A 25,059-nucleotide genomic window follows, 5' to 3' on the forward strand; every position below is an offset into this window, starting at 1 on the left:
GAATGCTGGAGGGGTTGTGGATGCGAAGGAACTATACTACACATATGGTGGGACTGCCCGCATATTCAGCCGTTCTGGGAAGAGGTGCTGGGAGAGATGAGCAAACGACTTAAGATCATAATTCCTCCAAAGCCAACATACTTGATCTCCCATGGCTACCCCAAGATAATTGGAGAAGACAAATACCTTCTCTTCCTTTTGATGATGAGCGGTGCTAAGGGGCTCATTCCAGCTCACTGGAAAAGCACACAGATCCCCAGCGGGAGGGAGTGGGAGGACAGGATGGGGGAACTACTGAGACTGGAACGCTATCACTTCTTAAAAATTGACAAACTTGCAACACACGAAATGATGACTTTGACTTGGGAGGGCAGAGAATTCTAACCCACTTCATATAGACCCTGAGGATTCTCGAGGAAAAGAACCCTCTGGCACACATTCAGCACCCTGGCCCTCCTCCCCCACCCCTCTCCTCCTCACTACCATTCCCCCCCCCCCCCCCCACTTCTTTTCTTTATTTTTTTTTTTTTTTTTTTTTTTTTTTTTTTTTCTTCCTCCCCCCTTCCTCTTTTCCCCCCTCAACATATACTTGCTTAGCTCCACCTTCCTCCTAAACTTCTCTTTTCTAAGACTCTGTCTACGCTCATATTAATGAGTAAACATCAGGTATCTAGAAATTTCCAGCAATGTGACCCTGAAAAGCTGGAAACCTGAGCAATATATAAAAATCTGCCTGATGCATCTTTCAAATTGTTAATACTCAGTTTATCAGTTAATATTTCTTAGAATACTGTAAGCTTACATAGAAATAACAAGCTCAATGGTCATGTTTAATAAGAAAGAAGTATTAGACAAGGTTGAGATCTTAATGCATACTGGACTACATCCTCTCTATGACCACAATACTAAATAAATAACTGTAGACACATTAGAGGAACCAGTTACAGCACTTTATTCATATGTAAAAGCCTTTATGCCTGTAAACGATTTAATATGTAATGTATAACTCAACTTGTCATCAATAAAGCTTGGTTTTGAAGAAAAAAAAAAAAAAAAAAAAAAAAAAAAATCAGGAATGTAAATCTTAGCAGCCAGCCCATTTTAGGCTCAGCACCATGGATAGCGCTTGCTTATTGGTGACTGACATTTAGCCACCAATAAGCAAGCAGGTTCTCAACCAAAAATGGGCCGTCTCCTATGAATCACATTCCTGTTTTTTAAATAAAGATAGCAAGAGAACAAAGAAAAATTGATAAGAGGAGTAAATTAGAAAGTTGCTTAAAATAACATGCTTTATCTGAACCACGAATGAAAAAAAAATTGAGTTTAGTGTCACTTTAAATATGAATATTTCATAAATATGTTTTAATCTACTTAATGGCAAAGGGATATAATGCACTTATATTTATGTGTACAAATATATTAATGTTTTTATATACTGTATGTATATATAACTGAAAATACATATATACATGCATTAATATGTATGTTCACATATATAAACATTTCTTTATACATACAAATATATCTTTAGCAATGTATATGTATGTGTCTCAATGTTAATTTGCCATTTGCTTTACTTTTTGTTTTCCAACACCCGAGATATCCAATCTTTGAGCCCTTATAAAACTTTTCTGTGCAATATTTTTATTTAAAAAATTTAGTAGACAGTTTTAATATGAGTGTAACTGTACTTTGTAATGTATTTTTGATGTGTTTTGTGAAACTTTTTTGTTTTGGAAAACAGTTAACCACAGCTCTGAGATCGCGTTAAGGATTGAAGCGTAACGGGCGTTTGCGCCTCGCTTGTAATCTAGCCCAAAATTGTCATCAAGAGTAACTACAGTTGAAATAGGTGTCAATCTTTTAAGAGAAGCTTGTCTTCTAGAAACATACAGAAAGAGAAGTGCACTCTCAAGAATGAACACCAGCTCAATACCTTGTTAGTTTGTTCTATGGAAATCTGGGAGCACTCTCTTTTAGCCTAATAATGCTTTTCACAGAGAATAAAACTCCTGAGGTATATCAGATCCCGCCTAATAAGGTCAGTCCAGATCTTAAACACCAGGCAATCCCTCTCTGAACAAGTAACATGGCAACCCCAGATGATTGTTTCGGCCTTCAATGAGCCTCGTCAGTAAGGTGCAGCCATATTCATCTAAGCACATTGGGCAAAGAGTCCACATCTGTTTCCCCCATCACCCTTAAGGAGACTTTCTCAAGATCATATATCATTTACATACAGAGAGAAGCGCTGTCTCTGGAATGAACACCAGCTCAATAACTTGTTAGCTTGTTCTATGGCGATTAACACACAATCACATCATTTTGGGGTCATGCTTCCTCTGTATGCATTTGTCTACTAAAAATAAACTTTATTAGCGGTCTCTAGACATGCCATAATTTTCCCATTGTGAATATAATATAACATAACCAAGCAAAACCACATGTATTTTTTACTTTATTTTTAAAATATCTGCTTTCTAGTACTGCTCCAAGACCACCATTTGAAAGGCCATTTCTTTCAAATGAGGGGTCTTAGAGGTTTGTAGCTGCTAATGGAGCTGAGATCAAGGGGTTTGAAGAACCTCTCCCATCTAGCTCCCTTGCAGCTACCAGTGAATCCTGGTTCAGCCTCTTTTTAATGTCACCAAGTCCCATGAAGCCTGAGAATGCCACCCACTAGGCCACCAATGATCTCTGACCTGTAGTGTGGGGGGATCACGGAAATCAGTGTTTGATCAGTGATCCTGCTGCATTGTGAAAAGGCTGCAAAATGCATGACGAGTATAGCTGATCATCCACATCAAAATGGTTAAAGCAGTTAGGGAGAGATATGTAGCAGGGTTATAGCCTTAGGGAAGAGAGCATTTAAAGGTCTGAAAGTTAGAAATTGCTCTATTTAACTCTGTAAGTTACATGAAAAATATGCACAACTAAACTTTTTATATAAAAATATCAGTGTCTACTGTCCTTTAAAAATTCACAGCACACATAGGCAATCAAATAGTTAATTTACTGCTGCATAACATTAAAATTCTGCAAATAAAAATAACACTTTTTCAATATGTTAAATATTGTTGTGTGGAAAATGGTTAGGTTATAACTGCTTTGTATCGGCTAGATTTAGAGTTTTGACGGTAAGGACCCGCGTAGCTAACGCCGGCTTTTTTCTGGCCGCACCATAAAAATAACTCTGGTATTGAGAGTCCACATAAAGGCTGCGTTAGGCTCCAAAAAAGGAGCGTAGAGCATATTTAACGCAGCTTCAACTCTCGATACCAGAGTTGCTTACGGACGCGGCCAGCCTCAAAAACGTGCTCGTGCACGATTCCCCCATAGGAAACAATGGGGCTGTTTGAGCTGAAAAAAAACCTAACACCTGCAAAAAAGCCGCGTTCAGCTCCTAACGCAGCCCCATTGTTTGCTATGGGGAAACACTTCCTACGTCTGCACCTAACACCCTAACATGTACCCCGAGTCTAAACACCCCTAGCCTTACACTTATTAACCCCTAATCTGCCGCCCCCGCTATCGCTGACCCCTGCATATTATTTTTAACCCCTAATCTGCCGCTCCGTAAACCGCCTCTACTTACATTATCCTTATGTACCCCTAATCTGCTGCCCCTAACACCGCCGACCCCTATATTATATTTATTAACCCCTAATCTGCCCCCCTCAACGTCGCCTCCACCTGCCTACACTTATTGACCCCTAATCTGCCGACCGCACCGCACCGCTATCATAATAAAGTTATTAACCCCTAATCCGCCTCACTAACCCTATAATAAATAGTATTAACCCCTAATCTGCCCTCCCTAACATCGCCGACACCTAACTTCAATTATTAACCCCTAATCTGCTGACTGGAGCTCACCGCTATTCTAATAAATGTATTAACCCCTAAAGCTAAGTCTAACCCTAACACTAACACCCCCCTAAATTAAATATAATTTTAATCTAACGAAATTAATTAACTCTTATTAAATAAATTATTCCTATTTAAAGATAAATACTTACCTGTAAAATAAATCCTAATATAGCTACAATATAAATTATAATTATATTATAGCTATTTTAGGATTAATATTTATTTTACAGGTAACTTTGTATTTATTTTAACCAGGTACAATAGCTATTAAATAGTTAAGAACTATTTAATAGCTAAAATAGTTAAAATAATTACAAAATTACCTGTAAAATAAATCCTAACCTAAGTTACAATTAAACCTAACACTACACTATCAATAAATTAATTAAATAAAATACCTATAATTATCTACAATTAAACCTAACACTACACTATCAATAAATAAATTAAATACAATACCTACAAATAACTACAATGAAATAAACTATCTAAAGTACAAAAAATAAAAAAGAACTAAGTTACAAAAAATAAAAAAATATTTACAAACATAAGAAAAATATTACAACAATTTTAAACTAATTACACCTACTCTAAGCCCCCTAATAAAATAACAAAGCCCCCCAAAATAAAAAAATGCCCTACCCTATTCTAAATTACTAAAGTTCAAAGCTCTTTTACCTTACCAGCCCTGAACAGGGCCCTTTGCGGGGCATGCCCCAACAAGTTCAGCTCTTTTGCCTGTAAAAAAAAACATACAATACCCCCCCCCCCCAACATTACAACCCACCACCCACATACCCCTAATCTAACCCAAACCCCCTTAAATAAACCTAACACTAAGCCCCTGAAGATCTTCCTACCTTGTCTTCACCATACCAGGTTCACCGATCGATCCAGAAGAGCTCCTCCGATGTCCTGATCCAAGCCCAAGCGGGGGGCTGAAGAGGTCCATGATCCGGCTGAAGTCATCATCCAAGCGGGAGCTGAAGAGGTCCATGATCCGGCTGAAGTCTTCATCCAAGCGGGAGCTGAAGAGGTCCATGATCCGGATGAAGTCTTCTATCAACGGCATCTTCAATCTTCTTTCTTCAGGAGCCATCATCTTCCATCCAACGCGGAACATCCTCTTCTCCCGACGCCTACTAGCCGAATGACAGTTCCTTTAAATGAAGTCATCCAAGATGGCGTCCCTCGAATTCCGATTGGCTGATAGGATTCTATCAGCCAATCGGAATTAAGGTAGGAATCAGCCAATCATAATCAAGTTCAATCCGATTGGCTGATCCAATCAGCCAATCGGATTGAACTTGATTCTGATTGGCTGATTCCATCAGCCAATCAGAATATTCCTACCTTAATTCCGATTGGCTGATAGAATCCTATCAGCCAATCGGAATTCGAGGGACGCCATCTTGGATGACGTCATTTAAAGGAACCGTCATTCGTCGTTCAGTCGTTGGCCAGGATGGATGTTCCGCGTCGGAGGTCTTCAGGATCCTGCCGCTCCGCTCCGGATGGATGACGATAGAAGATCCCGCTTGGATGAGGACTTCAATCGGATGGAAGACCTCTTCTGCCCCGCTTGGATGAAGACTTCTACCGGATGGAGGACCTCTTCTTGCTCCGCTTGGATGAAGAATTTGGCTCGGCTGGGTGAAGACGACTCAAGGTAGGGAGATCTTCAGGGGCTTAGTGTTAGGTTTATTTAAGGGGGGGTTTGGGTTAGATTAGGGGTATGTGGGTGGTGGGTTGTAATGTTGGTGGGGGGTATTGTATGTTTTTTTTACAGGCAAAAGAGCTGAACTTCTTGGGGCATGCCCTGCAAAGGGCCCTGTTCAGGGCTGGTAAGGTAAAAGAGCTTTGAACTTTAGTAATCTAGAATAGGGTAGGGCATTTTTTTATTTTGGGGGGCTTTGTTATTTTATTAGGGGGCTTAGAGTAGGTGTAATTAGTTTAAAATTGTTGTAATATTTTTTGTACTTTAGTTAGTTTATTTCATTATAGTTATTTGTAGGTATTGTATTTAATTAATTTATTGATAGTGTAGTGGTAGGTTTAATTGTAACTTAGGTTAGGATTTATTTTACAGGTAAATCTGTAATTATTTTAACTATTTTAGCTATTAAATAGTTCTTAACTATTTAATAGCTATTGTACCTGGTTAAAATAAATACAAAGTTACCTGTAAAATAAATATTAATCCTAAAATAGCTATAATATAATTATAATTTATATTGTAGCTATATTAGGATTTATTTTACAGGTAAGTATTTAGCTTTAAATAGGAATAATTTATTTAATAAGAGTTAATTAATTTCGTTAGATTAAAATTATATTTAATTTAGGGGGTGTTAGTGTTAGGGTTAGACTTAGCTTTAGGGGTTAATACATTTATTAGAATAGCGGTGAGCTCCAGTCGGCAGATTAGGGGTTAATGTTTGAAGTTAGGTGTCGGCGATGTTAGGGAGGGCAGATTAGGGCTTAATACTATTTATTATAGGGTTAGTGAGGCGGATTAGGGGTTAATAACTTTATAATAATAGCGGTGCGGTCCGCTCGGCAGATTAGGGGTTAATAAGTGTAGGCAGGTGGAGGCGACGTTGAGGGGGGCAGATTAGGGGTTAATAAATATAATATAGGGGTCGGCGGTGTTAGGGGCAGCAGATTAGGGGTACATAAGTATAACGTAGGTGGCGGCGCTTTGCGTTCGGCAGATTAGGGGTTAATTATTGTAGGTAGCTGGCTGCGACGTTGTGGGGGGCAGGTTAGGGGTTAATAAATATAATATAGGGGTCGGCGGTGTTAGGGGCAGCAGATTAGGGGTACATAAGTATAACGTAGGTGGCGGTCGGCAGATTAGGGGTTAAAAAAATTTAATCGAGTGGCGGCGATGTGGGGGGACCTCGGTTTAGGGGTACATAGGTAGTTAATGGGTGTTAGTGTACTTTAGAGTACAGTAGTTAAGAGCTTTATGAACCGGCGTTAGCCCAGAAAGCTCTTAACTACTGACTTTTTTCTGCGGCTGGAGTTTTGTCGTTAGAATTCTAACGCTCACTTCAGACACGACTCTAAATACCGGAGTTAGAAAAATCCCATTGAAAAGATAGGATACGCAATTTACGTAAGGGGATCTGCGGTATGGAAAAGTTGCGGCTGAAAAGTGAGCGTTAGACCCTTTTTTTTAATGACTCCAAATACCGGAGGTAGACTAAAACCAGCGTTAGGAGCCTCTAACGCTGGTTTTCACGGCTACCGCCAAACTCCAAATCTAGGCCTATGATTCTCCAAATTATAGGAAGCGTGTGTTTGTGCACAACCAGTCCACTAGGTAGATTACTCACTGGCTAAGCTCTTTAAATTTGCAGTGACACTACCCAACTTCTCCCCATCCAAGACTAGAACCCTTAAATTCCATAACACACAAAAGCAATCAATGGGTTTGTCATGAGATGCAGGACACAGCATAGAAGGTACAACACTATTTTATTGTAGAGCATAGAAGTATACAGCTTGCACAATACATCTGACTTAGTAACTGCGACATAGACAATAATAACCCTAAGCCACGCCCCCATCCGGTGACATCACTTCCCACTCTCATCACATTTTCCCCTTTTCAAAGAAAAAAGCATAAAAATTTTTTTCTTCGAATACATCAAACAACAAGGTATACAAGAAGCATACAGAAATAGATTTGTTTAGTATACAACAAACAACAAGTTAAAGAATATATATATATATATATATATATATATATATATATATATATATATATATATATATATATATATATATATATAGTGTTAATCCCGATATCGGGCTGGAAGTTTCACCACCCTTCCACTTGATGTCATTTTACATGAACTGTCCTCTGATACAGAAGAAGGTGATTGAGAGTCTGCTGGAAGCAAAGAAGTATCCCTGCTGTGATCTTGCTGAGGGGAAGGTACCACTCTTAAAACAGGGGATCCCACCGGCTGTGGTACTGAGGCATCCAGTCCCAAACTCTCAAGTACTGGCTGAAGATGTTTTCGATTTCGACGTGTGACTGTCCCTCCATCAGAAAAGACTACATAAGACCTTGGTTCTGGAGAGCGTCCAATTACCGTAGCAGGCATCTTCCATTTCTTCTCATCATCCAGTTTAACTCTGACACTTTGACCCACATTCAGCTCCTGCAAGGGCCTCACAGAGTATCTCCTGTCGTAGAAGAATCAATAGCCCCTTTTAGCCTCTTCATCCCTCCTAAGGACCTCGTAAAGTGGTGCGAATCTGATGTCCTAGCATCAGCTGTGCTGGGCTAAAACCCGTGGCTTGAATGGGAGTTGCCCTATAGGACAAGAGGGCTAGGTACGGCTCATATTGCTTCAAAATGAACTTTGTTGTTTGAACTGCCCTTTCAGCCATTCCATTGGCCTGTGGGTAATGTGGACTTGACGTAGAATGGACAAAATCATATTCACTGCTGAAAGAACTGAACTCCGTGGAAGCAAACTGCATTCCGTTATCACTCACTAACTCCATTGGTATGCCCCATCGGGCGAACAAGCTCTTGAGACGAGTGATAACGGCTTGACTTGTGATCTCATTCAATGGTGCAATCTCCAAATACCTGGAATAGTAGTCAATCACGACTAGGTACTTTTTCCCGTGCAGTTCGCACAAATTTTCTGCCATGGGCCTGCAGGCAGCGGAGTAGAAATCAAGGGCTCCCTTCTCTGAGTAGGCCGGCATTCCCAGCAAAAGGCACATTTTGACACATGGCTTGCAATGTTGGAACTGATCCCAGGCCACCAAACTGCCGTAGCTGCCCTTTCTCTGCACTTTGTAATGCCCAAGTGGCCATCATGAATCCTGCTTAACATCTCCTGCCGCATGCTAACAGGAATAACAATGCGGTTCTGGAAAAGCACCAACCCATCCAGGTCCGTGAGCTGTGACCTTTCTGACTGGTAAGAACTTAGAGACATCCAGGCTGCCCGGCTCTTGGGCCAACCTTCTTTTATGTACTTAATAACTTCTTGAAGGTCAGTATCTAAATAGGTTTCCTTTCTTATTTGCTCTAGCTTCCCGGACGAAATGGATTTGGATGCCAGAATGGAATTGAAGATTCTTCAGCAGCAGCCAGTGGGAGCCTGGAAAGTGTATCTGCCACTACCAGTTGTTTCCCCGGCACATGCACTGCCTGAACGTTGAACCTGAGCAGCCTCATCAGAAGTCTCTGGCATCTTAGGGGTCTTTTGTCAATATCATAGCAGTTGATTAGAGGGACTAGTGGCTTATGGTCAGTCTCCAGACTAAATTTCTCTAAACCCACTAGGTAACACTGGAAGCGCTTACAGACCCAAACTGCAGTCAGGCACTCTCTAAATTTGGGTGTACTTCGACTCAGCAGCCATCAGTGTATGGGAACAGTAGGCAATGGGCTGTAGTTTGTTCTCATTCAACTGCAGGAGGGTGGCCCCTAACCCATAACTACTCGCATCAGCTCTAACCACAGTCTATCTGGAAGGGTCATAGACCCCAGCAGGGACTTGACCTGCACAAAGGATTCTGCCTGTGAAGGTCCCCAGACCAAGGCAACATCTTTCTTTAGCAACTCTGTGATAGGGTGTAGTATTGTGGAAAAATCTGGAAGGAACCTGCCCACATAATTTACAAGGCACAATATTTGTCTCAGCTCATGTACATCAGAAGGACTTTTCATCTGTTCAATAGCATGGATTTTATCAGAGTCCGGCTTGATGCCATCCCCATTGATGATATGCCCAAAGTAACATAACTCAGCTTTCCTAAAATGGCATTTCTCCTTATTTAATTTCAGCCCGGATTCTCTAATGGTCTGCTGCACACAGCTCAATCGCTGATCATGTTCTTCCAATGTAGACCCATACACCAAAATGTCGTCCATAACGAATTCTGTGCCCTCATGTTCCCTTAGAAGAGAACTCATCTCTCTTTGAAAGATTTCAGAAGCAGAGGATATCCCGAAGGGGAGTCTGCAGAAGCAAAACTGACCTACCGGTGTAATGAAGGTAGTCAGTTTGCGGCACTTTGGATCTAGAGGTATCTGCCAGAAGCCACTGGAAGCATCCAGTGTAGAGAAGAACATTGCCCCAGCCAATTTTGGAGCTATGTCTTCAAGTGTCAGCAGCACATATCTCTCTCTCTTTACCGCCTCATTCAGCCTTTTCAAGTCTACGCAGATGCGAACCTTCCCATTTTTCTTCGCAACAAGCACAATGGGGGCACACCAGTCAGTTGCTTCAACAACCTCTTCAATTACTCCCATATTCTTCATACGCAGAAGTTCCTTCTCCACTTGAGGCATGAGCGGGAACAGAATTCTACGACGAGTGGTAATGCTGTATGGGACTGCGTCACCTTTAAGTGATATTCCGACTGGGTTGCAATTCAGTAGGCCCAATTCACCAAACATGTCTTCTGAAATCTCATTCACTCTGGCGACCAGGCCCAAACCACAGGCTGCTTTCCTTATCAATAGATTGTTTACACACTGACCTCTAATTGCATTTACCCACATGGTGAATTGCCTCTGCTTTAGCAACACCAAACTCACAGAATTCAGCTAGTTCATACAGGCTGCGCACAAATGACTCCACAGATTCTCCCACATGCTAAGCACGTTTGTGAAAACAAGCCCTCTCATGAATCACATTTCTTTTGGGTACAAAGTGGGCACTGAGTTTATTCATAACTATTTCAAAGTCAAATTCTTCCCCTTCTTGGAGAGTAAAGGCATTGAACACTGGCTCCACATCTTTCCCCATAGAGTATAAAAGAGAATTAACTTGTACTTCACCACTCTCCTTGTCCAGCTTGGAAGCAATCCTGAAGCGTTGAAACCGCTCACGCCATGTGGGTCAAGCTGCAGGCTGAGAGAAATCAAAAGGCTCAGGTGAGGTAAACTTTGACATCGTCATTGTTCAGGAAACAGAAGCGCTGGCAAGTACTTCTGACACCATGAGATGCAGGACACAGCATAGAAGGTACAACGCTATTTTATTGCAGAGCATAGAGTATACAGCTTGCACAATACATCTGACTTAGTAACTGCGATAGACAATAATAACCCTAAGCCACGCCCCCATCCGGTGAGGTCACTTCCCACTCTCATCACAGGGTTAATTCAGTGCTGCATAACATACAGTAGTGATTTAGCCCTTGTTTGCCTGAAACAAATGTTATAGCAATTTAATCCCATTACCCTTACATTTGTGGGTAAAGTTCACCTTCACAGGGTACACTGCCTGTCAGCGAGGGACTCGTTTCTGCGTAGATGAGACAGTCATGCAGAAGTGACAGGTGGGTCATGTGCTAATGCATTTCCCTAAGGAAAGATGTTTAGTTGAAGGTCATGCACCTTTCCTCTGACAAAAGAGGAGTGCCAGGACTTTTTACCTATGCCAGGAACTAAATTCTAATCACCATGAGACTTATTTGATTACAAAGAATCTGGGACATTAAGACCAATATAATAAAGAAGATAAAGTCATATAAAATAGGTTTTAGCAAGATGGGGCTATACTTTAACATTAAGTGTAACTTTGACCTCTACATTCTGAGACATACTGACTATAGCATATAACTCCTACAGATATGCTCATGTTGCTTAGGATCTTTTATGCTTTATACATCTTTCTCAGATTGTTCTCTCTTTTTGTGGACATTGTATATTTTATTACTACTATTTCGTTTTTCTCATGTTATATGTCAGCTAAACTTCATTCTAGAAATATTCCAAGAAAATGAAATCATTGCTGGTATAATAGTGCTTTAAATGTAGCTTTTAACCACAACTGCATTTTACAAGATGTCAGGAACTATATTCTAGTCACCATGAGACTATTATTTGATAACAAAGAATTTGGGACAGCTCAGATTTTAAAAGGTTGTAGCATCTATTTAATCACAGGGGCCTGGAGTAAGGATACATTCATTGCATCTATAAGTATGCTGGTTAAACCATTATGTAGGTGCTTAGTCCATCAAAATACGGGACAATATCATGTTAGACAGGGAGATAGTGACATGCACTATGCTTTTTCTCCCCTCATGTTATAAGTCAGACAAACTTCATGCTAGAAATATTAAAAAAAAGGAAATCATTGGTGGTAAAATAGTGCTTTAAATGTAGCTTTTAACCACTAGACATTGAAGCTAAAGTTAATTAAAACTATAATGTAGGGCACTAGATAAACAGCTGGCATGTCTAGTGCTTTTTATACACCAGAGTGTGCTTTGTCAAAAACCTTACCACTATGTGTATTCCTGTCCTGTTTTGTACCACATTATTATTTAGTGGACCTTATGCTAAGACTTTTGTTTTGAAACTTTGCAGAGTTTCAGTTTGTAGGTGCCTGACAATTGACTTATGATCTACTATTGTGTTAACTTCTGATTTATTACCAAATCTAAGAACTGTTTAATTATATGATTGTTCTGTGGTCTAATTATGTTTTTGTTTTGTTTTTTAATTTTCTTTTTTATTGAGATTCATTTCCAAACATACCATGAGAGAGTGTCATTACATAGCATATGGTAAAAGAACTGGTTACAAGGTAGACTTCCAAAAGCATTATCTGATAGCTACACAATATATATAAATGACAAATAACACTTTCAATAAAAGTAGTGAGTGCTGTTCAAACAGAATATCTACCAAATGGTTTAAGCGGCCACTCATGGGCCACAACATTGCAATGAACATAAAATAAAGTAAACAGAAATGTTAAAGGGCCACTCGTGGACCCCAAATGAAGAACCTCTCTTTTTTATTATTATTCTTTCAATTATATAGGGAAAAACTTATTGACTTTCTTGTATATGAAGTATTGCTAGGATGAAATCAGTAAGTGGAAGATTTCTCTACATTTAGAAAAAGATATAGAGAAAAGAATGGGGTAAGGAGAAATTGTTAAAAATACTTTGAAATCTATGCCAACCAACCAAATTTCATGGTTTTAGAGATATCATTCCAGGTGGGGATAGCAGCTTGCTTCCACAGGCGGGCAATAGACAGCTTAACTGCCATCATCAGGTATATACCAATCAAGCTGTTGGGGGTAAGAGCCAACTCAAAGGACAGGTGGAACAGAACCTTTTGTGGATTTGTCCACATATTAGGATTGAGGTCTGAACATTGTTTAGAAAGCAGGTCCCACATGGGAGGCAGCATTGGGCAGGCCCACCAGATATGAGCCGGTGAACCCACATGTCTACATCCTCTCCAACATAGAGGCAAGTTCACAGGGGAGATTTTGAATAGCCTCAGAGGTGAAAGGTGCCATTGAGTGTAAATTTTAAGGTATAATTCTAGTACAGTGACACAATGGAGGGCTTTCTTGGTCATTCCTCTTGGGAGGCTTGGAATCCAAGGGATCTCTCCCATGAAATTATGTAAGGAGCTTTATAGTAAACTTGCGGGTTAAGCAGGTCTTGATAAGAGATTGACAGTGCTTTAGGTATCCTTTTGGCCATGTCCCATCGTTTTTCCCAATTTGTTTGCGCGCGCATTGGAAGTTCAGTAAACCCCCACGCTCTTAAAAGACTTCTAAGATGCCAAAATTCAAACTGTAATATTTGAGATGGATTATATGTTGCTCGAAAAGTTGACAGTGAGTCTAATTATGTTTTAATCTAGTAATCGATTTTATTTATCAATCTTATTGACTAACTATCCCTGAAAGGGATACAGTGACACCAATGACTCTTTATACCTGCTGCATGGTTCAATTAATTAGTCATTCCTCCGCTAGGTTTATTCTTGCAATTGAAAGTGGTAGTTATGCTCATTGAAAGCACCAATCATTATGAAAATGTCAGTACCTAGTAGGGATGTGCATTCAGCAGTTTTGTTAGCTGCCGATTGCAGATGAAGCTGGCTGCTCATTGCATTCAGCTCTTTTCAAAGCCACATTTCTTCTTATGAAAGTGAAACACACTAAGATATGACTTTGCACAGATCTTAGTGTGTTTCACTTTCACACGAAGAAATTTGGCTCCAAAATTGCTGAATGCACATCCCTAGTACCTAGGTATTGGCATTTGTGTATAGAGTTACTGTAAAGCGGTGAAATAAGCAAGTCTATGCTTCCTGCAAGCTCAGTCGATTTGAATAGGCATGTTTTTTGAGAGCAATTGGTTGTTGTTTCAATGAGCAAAAACAACTAATTCAAATATAAAAATTAAACATAAATGATCAATTTCCCCATACAAGTAATACTCTGCAGCTCGTAAAACATGTTGGGCCAGATTACAAGAGGAGCGCTAAATATTGCTTTACAGAAAATGTGCCCATTTGCGGGCACAATATAAATTAGCGCTCCACTTGTAATCTAGTCCGTTATTGGAAGGAAACAAATTAACCCCTTGCGTCAATCGGATGTAGATCTACATCATGCATTACATAGCCCATCGTAACATCTACATCCGACCTTCAGGCAGTCCATGTAATCTTGGTTATCAAGTGGTAACTGAGACTTGCTGTTGGTGGGCTGCAGGCATCTGTCTTCAGTAACTAATTTACCATATGAAGGCAGACTGCCAGATTGTTGCAGACAGTGACATTTGTTTCACTGTCTGTAATGATCATCCATTGGGAGAGAAGGCAGAGTGGGGGATGGGAAGCTATGCTACAGAAAATAAATCATGAAGGGAGAGGGAGGCATAGGACGCTATACTACAGAAAAATGAAAAATCAGAGGGCCGCCTTACAAAATGATTATGGGGAGGTAGGAAGGGTCAGGGGAAAAGAAGAAGAAGGAAGATAGAAGAAGAAGAACTGCCAGTGTCAAAGATGGTGGTGAGGAGTTTGGGTGTGGTGGGAGACCTGTTTGGGAGTGATCAGGGAGGTGTCAGGTGACAAGAGCAATCTTTACACTAGAATACTATTAGCCTAGCCATCTAACTAATTAACCCTTTCATTGCAGGGGATTTCAAAAGTGTGGCGTGCAGCCGCAATTAGTAGCCTTCTGATTAACAAAAAGCAATGGCAAAGCCAAAAGCATCCCAGAGGAGCTTTTATAACCATTTGTGCTATGATTGCACAAGCATATGTAAATAATTTCTGTGAGAAACCCAAAGTTAGTGAAAAAGTTAACGATTTTCTATATAATATTTTATTGAGGCATAAAAATATGCCTAAATGGGCATAGATCAATACCTTGGGTTGTCCAGTTTATATATGTGTGTATTTTGATAGGTAAATAAAAAAAAAATATCTCAATTTCTGTTTAAACGCAGTGATAGCAAAAATGCTACATTTCTCCAGTATTTGGGCAAGTTCTTCTCTGAAATTCCTGTTACCAAAGTGTTATGGGAAAGCACATTTTAAAGCACAAATGATCCTTTAAATCATTATATAAGCAAGTGTATGATTATGGTAACCTAAAATCCAAGAAAAGACAGCACCACTTAGTTCATAAGCAGAAAAATACTTTTATTTATTTACATCAGGAGCAGGTACAAATTGTCAGGACTACATTTCGGATTATTAACCCTTAGTCAATTCTGTGGTACAATACAATTCAACCCCTTACATACCTTCACACAGGTATCTAACTCCTCCCATCTCATTATGACATCATTAGTTCACCAAGTTAAAAGGGACATTATCCCCTACTTTAAACATTGTTACAAAAAAGTACACCACACCATTATAAAATATACAGAATGATAGAAAACCATCAGAATAATTTTATAAAAATTGATTTAAATCATAATCCCTATTTATCCCCTTAGGGATTAATGCATCAAGTTTGTGGATTCATAGCATCGCTCTCTTTTTTAATAGGGATTCCCTATTCTGCCCCCTTCTAGGAGGAGGTTCCCAGTCAATTTTCTGGAACCTCAATTGTGCAATGAAATGGCCAGCCTCCAAAAAATGGCAGGCCACTGGTGCTTCAATGTTTTCCCTTCTTATGCTAGATTTGTGCTGCACTATCTTTTCACGTACCTTTTGGATCCTTTCCCCAATGTTAATTTTGGCACACGTACATACCATCGGATTAAGCATATCCCATGGGGACTTAGGATGAACACAAGACCTACACTGTTAGCTAACAACAAAGTTTGAATACATCTTAAATAAATGCTCCCTTGACATTATTGTATTAACCATGGAGTACCTACAGAAAGCTATAGATCAGCAGCGTGATGAAGTTAAACAGCTGGAGTCCGCATTGAAAGAATCAAGCAAGGCCGTTGACATAGAGAAAATGATCACAGATATGAATAATAAGATCACGGAATTGCGCAAGGAAATGGAAGGATAAAAAGCGCACAAAATTCTTATGTGATGAACAGGATTACCAGATGGGTACAGTCTATCGAAGGACCTGGGATCCAACTGGAAGGGACCGACGTAATACTTCCAGTCCACGCCGACGCTTCCAGACATCACCAAAATGAGGTAGCAACACAGAAACAAGCTCTGATTCCTCTTCGGGGGAATCCGAAGCAAGGGTCGTAGAGGGGGGGGGGGGCGGAGGCACTGCCCAGCAAGGTGCCATATCAAGCAGTCAGGTGCAACCGAGGAGGACAACGCGCCAAGTGAATCGCCAATTGTAATTATTATATCCGGCACAGTGATAACTCCTGCACAAGAGAAGGTATTAACTAAAGGTTTTTCCTTTTGTAAGGACGCTATAGGGACTTCTTTAAAATTGAGCAAGATCTTCATAGGTTCTTTAGAAACCTCAAGCTCAAGTCCATTTTTTCCAGAAATGTAAAACAATGGGATAATGGTTTGAATGTATCTTCTAATGCAGGGGTGTCCAAACTTTGCTCTCCAGAGGTTTTGGAACTACATTTCCGATGATGCTCAGCCAGCATTTTATCTAGCTGAGCATCATGGGAAATGTAGTTCCAAAACCTCTGGAGAGCAAAGTTTGGACACCCCTGTATCAAGCAGTGAATTATCTATTAAGCACTTGGGTTACGCAATAAAAGTAAATTCACACCAGTTATGTATGATTCCAGTATTGATACATTTATTTCCCTAGTGAAAAGTGATGTTAAAAATTGCAACACAAAAATAGAATTAAATGTAAAAACAAATGTAACAATTTTTCACTGGTGGAAAATGAAGCTCTTGTTTATTTAAGAAATAACAAAGATGTGATCTTGAAACAGGCTGATAAGGTAGAGGCAGCCATAATATTGGATACAAAATATTATGTAGACAAAATTAAATTACAACTATCAGATAGTTCTATTTATGGCAAGCTCCCTGTGGACCCTTCAAAGCAGATATTAAAAATAATTGTTAATATTGTAGAAAAGGACTTCAAACATGGTATCATAGATGGGGACAAAAATAATTTTCTAATTAAGAATGAGTGCATGATTCCAGTATTTTATACACTCCCCAAAGTTAATAAAAACTTGTTTAAACCCCCAGGCTGCCCCATAGTGGCGGGCACTGATTCCATATTTACCAATATTTCAATTTATTTAGATAAGGTGCTGAGACCTTTTCTAACTCAATCGATACCAGTGATTTACTGTTAAAAATTGATGGGCTTACATATAACTACGACAAATGTATTCTATATACTTTAGATATTGTGAGTCTGTATACCTATATTACACTCAATAGTGGCATTGATGCGATTAAGAATGCGTTTGCACAACAGTTCTTGATAGAACTTTTGGAAATTATTCTGTATTACAATTATTTTTTATTTTAGGACACTTTCTACATCCAACGTCAAGGTACAGCCCAGTGACGTGCAGTGACATCAGAGGCTGGTGAGGCAGTGGCAGGATACGCCTTCATTCTTTAGATATCCTTTGTTGAAGAAATAGCAATGCACATGGGTGAGCCAATCACATGAGGTATCTATGTGCAGCCACCAATCAGCAGCTACTGAGCATATTTAGATATGATTTTCAACAAAGGACATCAAAATAATGAAGAAAATTAGATATTAGATGTAAATTGGAAAGTTATTTAAATTTGCATATGGGTTTCATGTCCCTTTAAATGGTGTCTTGGAAAACTGGTCAACTTAATAAACATCTGATTTTAGTTTAAAGGATTGTAACAGAAACTCTTGCCAGATAACACAATGCTTGCTCTGATTATGAGATCTAGAAATCCATGCCCATTAAAATATGTTTAAAACATACTTTTTACTTTAGTGCTGCAAATTATGCTTATAGATTCTTTCATTACATAAGGGATGAGAGTCAGAGGGGGAGGAAGAGAGACAGAGAGAGAAAGAGACCATGGGGGAGAACAACACATAAGGAGAGAGATGGATAGATAGATAGATAGATAGATAGATAGATAGATAGATAGATAGATAGATAGAGAGAGAGAGAGAGACACACACACAAAGGGGGGGGGGGACCACTGCATTTTAAAGTAATAAAACAGCAGAGCTACAGAGAGTTCAGAAAATGAGTCTATAATTTAGTGTGAAGTACAGAGGCAAGCTGCTAACTTAGTGGGTGTAAAGTTTGAGTAAACAAAATACAAAAATGATCCTTTTCTGTAAAATAGTAAAAAAACACTAAACCACATTCATTAAATTATCATTTTCACTAACAGAATCCCTATCAGTAAAATCTTACTTTAATAAGATGTGGATGAAACACTGCTCTCTGTGTCTCTCTCCTGCTCTGTAAGGATTCAGGAAGTGACAGTGGCACATTCCACTGCACTTAGAGGGGAAGAACAGAACTCTCTTTTTCACTTTAGCAAAGCTGTCAGCTTCACAGGACAGCAACAAAATATATGAAAGTAGTTTTTTTCCGTTTTTTGTTTTGTTTTATATGATTTAACATCCAGCCCCAACCCTATGTTCCACTTACTAATGCCTCTCACTGGATTGGTTCAGCCCAAATAGGACTGCCTCAAATAAGCAGTTAATGGGCCATGCAATGATCTTAACCACTTGCATCCAGTAGATGGCGCAGCATGTTGTGTAATGGTGGGCAGACCTGCTTGTGCCTCTTCATTGCACAACATATAGCTGTGAGAAAAAAAAATGCTGGGAAAAAAAATTACATTTTTTTTTTTAAAGCCAATAAAAAAATATATATTTTTGCCCATATGAGAGGTGAAGCACTGCCTCACCTGCCTCTAGTGACTGCACATCACATGGGGTCCAAAATTACCCCAACCTATGCCAATCTATATATGAACTGGTATGAAGAACACTTGGTATTTGAGAATGAGATGTTTCATCTATATGGCGCCACGCCACCTGGTGGCGCTATATAGATGAAATCTTTGGCATCTGGTTGGGCGATGTTGGATCACTAAAAAAGTTTGTAGAGATGTTGAATAACAATTCGAGATATATTAAATTCACATTGACTTGGAGTGAAGAAAGTGTTCACTTTCTAGACACAAAAATTTATAAACATAATGGCCAGTTATATACAGACCTTTTTCGTAAAGAGACTGATCATAATACCCTGCTCCATTTTTCTAGTGCACATCCACCCACATTAAAACAATCATTGCCAAAAAGATGAGGATTTGGTAAGAGAAAGGTTAATGGATGAGGGTACGCGTTTTCTAGATAGGGGTTATCCGGAAGAGCTCATTAATAGAAATATAACAGAAGTGAGTAGGATAAAACAAGACGAGGCTCTCAAGCTGACTGAGAAAAAAAGATAAAAAAAAAAAAAAGGATAGGATGGTTTTTGTTTCAGAATTTAATAATTATAGTCCATATATACAAACGTATTATAAGACATTGTTGGCATATAATAAGAGATTGTAATCCGGGGTTAGAGAATTTTGCAGATGCCCCCATGCCAGCCTACACCCGTCCTCCTAATCTAAGGGACACTTTGGTTAGAGCAGATGTAGGGAGTCTTAAGGAAGATAATACAGGGTATATTACAAGCAAAAAGAAAGGTTGTTTCCCTTGCCTGGGCTAGGTTTTTTCTGTGCTGCTACCCCATCTTGGTGATGTCTAGAAGCTTCGTCGTGCACCGGTCCATCGATAGACTGTAGACATCTGGTAATCCTGTTCATCACATAAGAATTTTGTGCGCTTTTTTTCCTTCCATTTCCTTGCACAATTCTGTGATCTTATTATTTGTATCTGTGATCATTTTCTCCATGTTAACGGCCTTACATGATTCTTTCAATGCGGACTCCAGCTGTTTAACTTCATCACGCTGCTGATCTATAGCTTTCTGTAGGTACTCCATGGTTAATACAATAATGTCAAGGGAGCATTTATTTAAGATGTATTCAAATTTTGTGTAGTACTCTTTGTTGTTAGCTAACAGTGTAGGTCTTGTGTTCATCCTAAGTCCCCATGGGATATGTTTAATCCGATGGTATGTACGTGTGCCAAAATTTACATAGGGGAAAGGACCCAAAAGGTACGTGAAAGGATAGTGCAGCACAAATCTAGCATAAGAAGGAAAAACATTGAAGCACCAGTGGCCTGCCATTTTTTGGAGGCTGGTCATTCCATTGCACAATTGAGGTTCCAGATAATTGACTGGGAACCTCCTCCTAGAAGGGGGCAGAATAGGGAATCCCTATAAAAAAAAAAAAAAAAAAAAAAGAGAGAGATGCTACGAATCCACAAACTTGATGCATTAACCCCTAAGGGGATAAATAGGGATTATGATTTAAATCAATTTTTGTAAAATTATTCTGACAGTTTTCTATCATTCTGTATATTTATTTATAATGGTGTGGTGTAATTTTTTGTAACAATGTTTAAAGTAGGGGATATGTCCCTTTAACTTGGTGAACTAATGATGTCATAATGAGATGGGAGGAGTTAGACACCTGTGTGAAGGTATCTAAGTGGTTGAATTGTATTGTACCACAGACATAACTAAGGGTTAATAACCCGAAACGTAGTCCTGACAATTTGTACCTGTTCCTGATGTAAATAAATAGAAGTATTTTTCTGCTTATGAACTAAGTGGTGCTGCCTTTTCTTGGATTTCTGGCATTTTGACAAGGTTTGCAGTGGCCTTTGGGCGTGCACACTAGTTCAGCTTTGGTGCTGGATCACGTTGGACATTGATTATGGTAACCTATCAAACATCTCCCACAAGAATACATGTTTTCCGACTATATCTATATAAATGTATTTATTTATGATAAATTAGTATATATATATATATATATATATATATATATATATATACAGCCATCACATGATTATCATCTGTAAAACACTTGACCCTTGGTATTATTTTTATATTATGTCACCATAATAAACTCAGTATTCAGGCTAAAAAAAAAAATATATATATATATTGATGTATACATTGTTTTTATTTACATGTGTTTCATTAGTTATGAACACAGTAAAAAAAAAAAAAAAAAAAAAACAAGGGTTGATTAATTTTAACTGCTCATAAAAGCCAAACCTCTAGCTTCCTTTTTAATTAATGTGGCATCTGAAATATTCTATCAGCTATCATTTAAATGTTGTCTAATCTAAAATATTAATAAAGAAAACATGCTAAATTATATTTCCTGCTTGATATTCCCCTATTTTTTTTTTACTAGTTTGCAACTCTAACTTGTAATTTAAAAGGGACATGAAACCCAATATTTTTCTTTCATGATTTAGGTAGAACATACAATTTTAAACAACTTTCCAGATTACTTCAATTATCAAATTTGCTTCATTCTCTTGGTATCATTTGTTGAAGAAGCAGCAATGCACTACTGGTTTCTAACTGAGCACATGGGTGAGCCAATGACAATCAGTATAAATATGCAGCCACCAATCAGCAACTAGAACCTTGTTTTTTTTTGCTGATCCTGAGCTTACCTAGATAAAACTTTCAGCAAAGGATAACAAGAGAAGGACACAAATTAAATAATAGGAGTAAATTGGAAAGTTGTTTAAAAATGTATGTTCTGTCTAAATAATGAATGTCTAATTATGACTTTACTGTCCCTTTAATAAGATACTTGTGGTAATTTTAAAAATAAAATGTTAGATTCAATATTTCAATTGTCAATGAAGGAGCAAAGAATTGACATGTTAAATGAATTGTGTGTAGTGAAATAATATTATTTAGTCTGTCATGTTTTCCTGTAATTTAAAGGGACATAAATGTGTAAAAGGAACATATTCTATCAGAGTATTTTATTAATGCTTGTATATAACTATGTTCTTAACCCATACAACGGGTTAATATACAGTTAAAATTAGTTTCCAGAGCAGCAATGCACTATGGAACATAGCTGGGCTACTTTCTCTACTGTGGCCAATTAGGGACATTTATAAATAGGTCACTAGAGTGTGCAGCCAATGGCTGTGTGGAATATAACAGTGTTCTGCACTTCCATTTCTAACAGGAACTGAAAAGCTCACAATTTCAGAATGAAATTACAGGAAAAGGGGACAAAATAAATAATGAAAGTATACTGCAGTTTTATATATATGTGGTGTGTGTTTATGTTACCGTTTCAAAGTGTGTAATGTCTCTTTAAAAACCTGTGTTTCAGACTCAATCAGAAGTATTTTTGATATTTATCAAAAATGCATCTAGTTGAGGTAACAATTTTTAGTGATACCTTTTTTCATTGCAATAGACTGGTGGCGCATACTGATGTAGATTGTGTGCACTCATTTTCTCCAATCATGCATGGACATAGTGAAATTATGCCAATGGTTTACTATAGCAAACTATAGCAATGTGTGTATAAAACAAGTAGTACTAGTGTGTAACTACTGCCTGTTATCTACATCTGTTCAGCATAGGGTGATTCTATATACTACTTTATCACTCCCTGTTTGCAAAACAACGGTGTCCATTCACTTAACTCATCCATGCGTTTAGCAGCTGATTCTGGAAAGGAACTGATTTATTTTCTACGTGATTGGTATAGAGGTTCATTTATATAGAAGTATGTTTTATTTTTGTTTAAAAGAATCATCTGTCAGTAAAAACCAACTATACTGTTGCACATAAAGAAAATTGATTTGTTTATTAATTTGATGATACATATAGCTTGGTTTGCAAAATTCTGAAAACTTGGGCTCATAAAATGATTCTACATATCTTTATAAATAGATTGATTAGTTAGTTCCCTGGCTCTAAATATTTTAGCTGAAGCTAAATTGCACATACATGTGGCAGTCCATGAAATAAAATTTAGATTCTGAAGAGGCAGTTTTCCTTTTTTTAACTTATGATTCAACTCTTATACATGTGCAATATATATTTATTGCCTGTGACTAAACAAGCAATTGGTTTGCTGAGCAAGGGATATTCATTTATGTTTCAATTTTACTTAAATAGGTTTAGTGCAAGAATAGGTTTGGTTCTTGATTCTAAGCTAATGCTGTTTAAAGTAACAATTACAATCAGCTGAAAACCTGTTGGTCAGACTGAGATGGCTTCAAATTGAAAACTGTTTATTGCACGGATAGTCTGTGCATAAAACTTATTGACATATGTGTTTGGCAGCCAGACAAGTTTTCCCACCACAAAACACACTTTAAATATTTTTCAAAAAATGTTTTAATGAAAATATTATTAAAAGATATGAAATAATGGTCAAGGTTCCCTAGAAATCCATGCAAATGTAGTCGGACCGATACATTCTCATTTTAACAATGCTGGTACAGTTCTTATTTCACAAAATCTGTCATTTTATTCCAAAGGATTGCCTCTTGATTTACAGTAAAGCAGCAGTTTAAATGCTACGTGTCTAAGTGTAATAAGAACTAAGGATGGAGGGGAATCATTTTTTAGCCATAGCAAATTATATTGTATAACTAATTTACAAAGGCATTTGTTCTCAGAGCCTAGATATACAGTAGGGGAGAAACAACTTACAGGGAAAAGCAGCACAGAGAAAGACAGCTTGGCTAAAAATAACGAAAGAAGGAGATAGCTGGGAAGAATTAGCTATAAGAGCTGATGAATGCATTACCTGGTCACACCGTTATCTTCATATGTTGTTCTGTAAAATCCAACTAAGGATCCATTCAGTCTTCCAGAGAACTGCAGGGTCAGACGGTAGGTGTCATTGGGGTCGTCTGGGTTATTTGCCTGAAGCACATTGTGGGACTGCACCACCACATACTCATTAGGCAAGTAGTGGAAACACCCGTGGACGTGGATCGCCTGGTCTGAGCCTTTTGTAAGTCTGGGCTGCCCTATGATCTTTGTTTCCCTGATGTGCAGCCACAGATGACTGGTGTCTGGTTTGGTCAGCTTCAGTGTGACGGTCACCGTCCCATTGTAAGTATCTTGATCCAGGAAAGGCTGCAGCTCCAGGTCATAGTGCTGGGGAATAATGTGATCCGGTAGTCTGAAGGCGCCCCAGCCCCCACTGTTATCATTACTGGGAGGACAAGACTCAGTCACTGGCTTGGCAGTAATGGCAGTAGTGGCAGCAGCAGAGGTGCTAGAGGTTGTGGGATCCACATTACTTGCACAGGGTTTTGGACGAGTCAGACCTACACCCAGCCCAACTGATACCCCCACTACAACTATAACTGCAGCAATGATTCCAACATGCATTCCACGAATGCAGTATTTCTTCGGCTTCTCATCCATTTCAATCCTGTCCAATTTTTTGTGCATCACAAGATACAGAACAGCCAAGAGCAGCTGAGAAGTGTCTGTTTACAAACCCCTGCAGGCACTCACACATAACCCCACTCCCTGGCAGACTGCTAGGGACTAATAAGCAGATCACAAAGCAAAAGGCTGATGTGAAGCAATCTGCAATGACACTACCTCCTTTTAATGTTCTGCTTACTGCCCCCCACCATTCACCCTGCAACAATGTACTGTAAAATAATTATGTTTGTTAATCAGCAACAGATAATGGGCTAAGGGTTATCTTGGAAGATTAGAAGTACCATAGATACTGCGTGTCACAACTCACTAAAATAAATTATATTACAAATGAACTCTGTTCCTCTCATTCAGTTCGACTGGTACATGAATTAACCCATTAGTGGTGCGTCCTGCCGGAGGTGCACTTTAATCATAGACAAGATGAAACAACAACCCGCTAGAGCATTCAATAGAAATCAATGAGTTAATATAGTCAATATAATATATAGTTAATATAATATAGCTTTTTTAACGCTCATCAGTGAAATTAGTTAATAATTTGAAGAAATCTAAACTAGTTGCACTGACAAACAATTGCCCTGTAGCGTTTTAATTAAATCACATTGCTTGGTTTGCTGA

The 25,059-nt window shown here is 38.6% G+C and overlaps 1 protein-coding gene across 1 annotated transcript in view; it reads right to left on the reverse strand.

Moving 5' to 3' along the window:
• ENPEP (glutamyl aminopeptidase) overlaps positions 1 to 24,509 on the reverse strand; it is a 123,773-nt gene extending 99,264 nt beyond the window's left edge. The window contains exon 1 of the mRNA XM_053703539.1: positions 23,786 to 24,509. Within this exon, the coding sequence (XP_053559514.1) occupies positions 23,786 to 24,441 (656 nt within the window). The 5' untranslated portion in view covers positions 24,442 to 24,509. The remainder of the gene's footprint in view (positions 1 to 23,785) is intronic.
• Between the last annotated feature and the right edge of the window lie 550 nt (positions 24,510 to 25,059).

This window comes from Bombina bombina, chromosome 2 (assembly GCF_027579735.1).
Source record: "Bombina bombina isolate aBomBom1 chromosome 2, aBomBom1.pri, whole genome shotgun sequence".
In the NCBI taxonomy this organism is placed as follows: domain Eukaryota; kingdom Metazoa; phylum Chordata; class Amphibia; order Anura; family Bombinatoridae; genus Bombina; species Bombina bombina.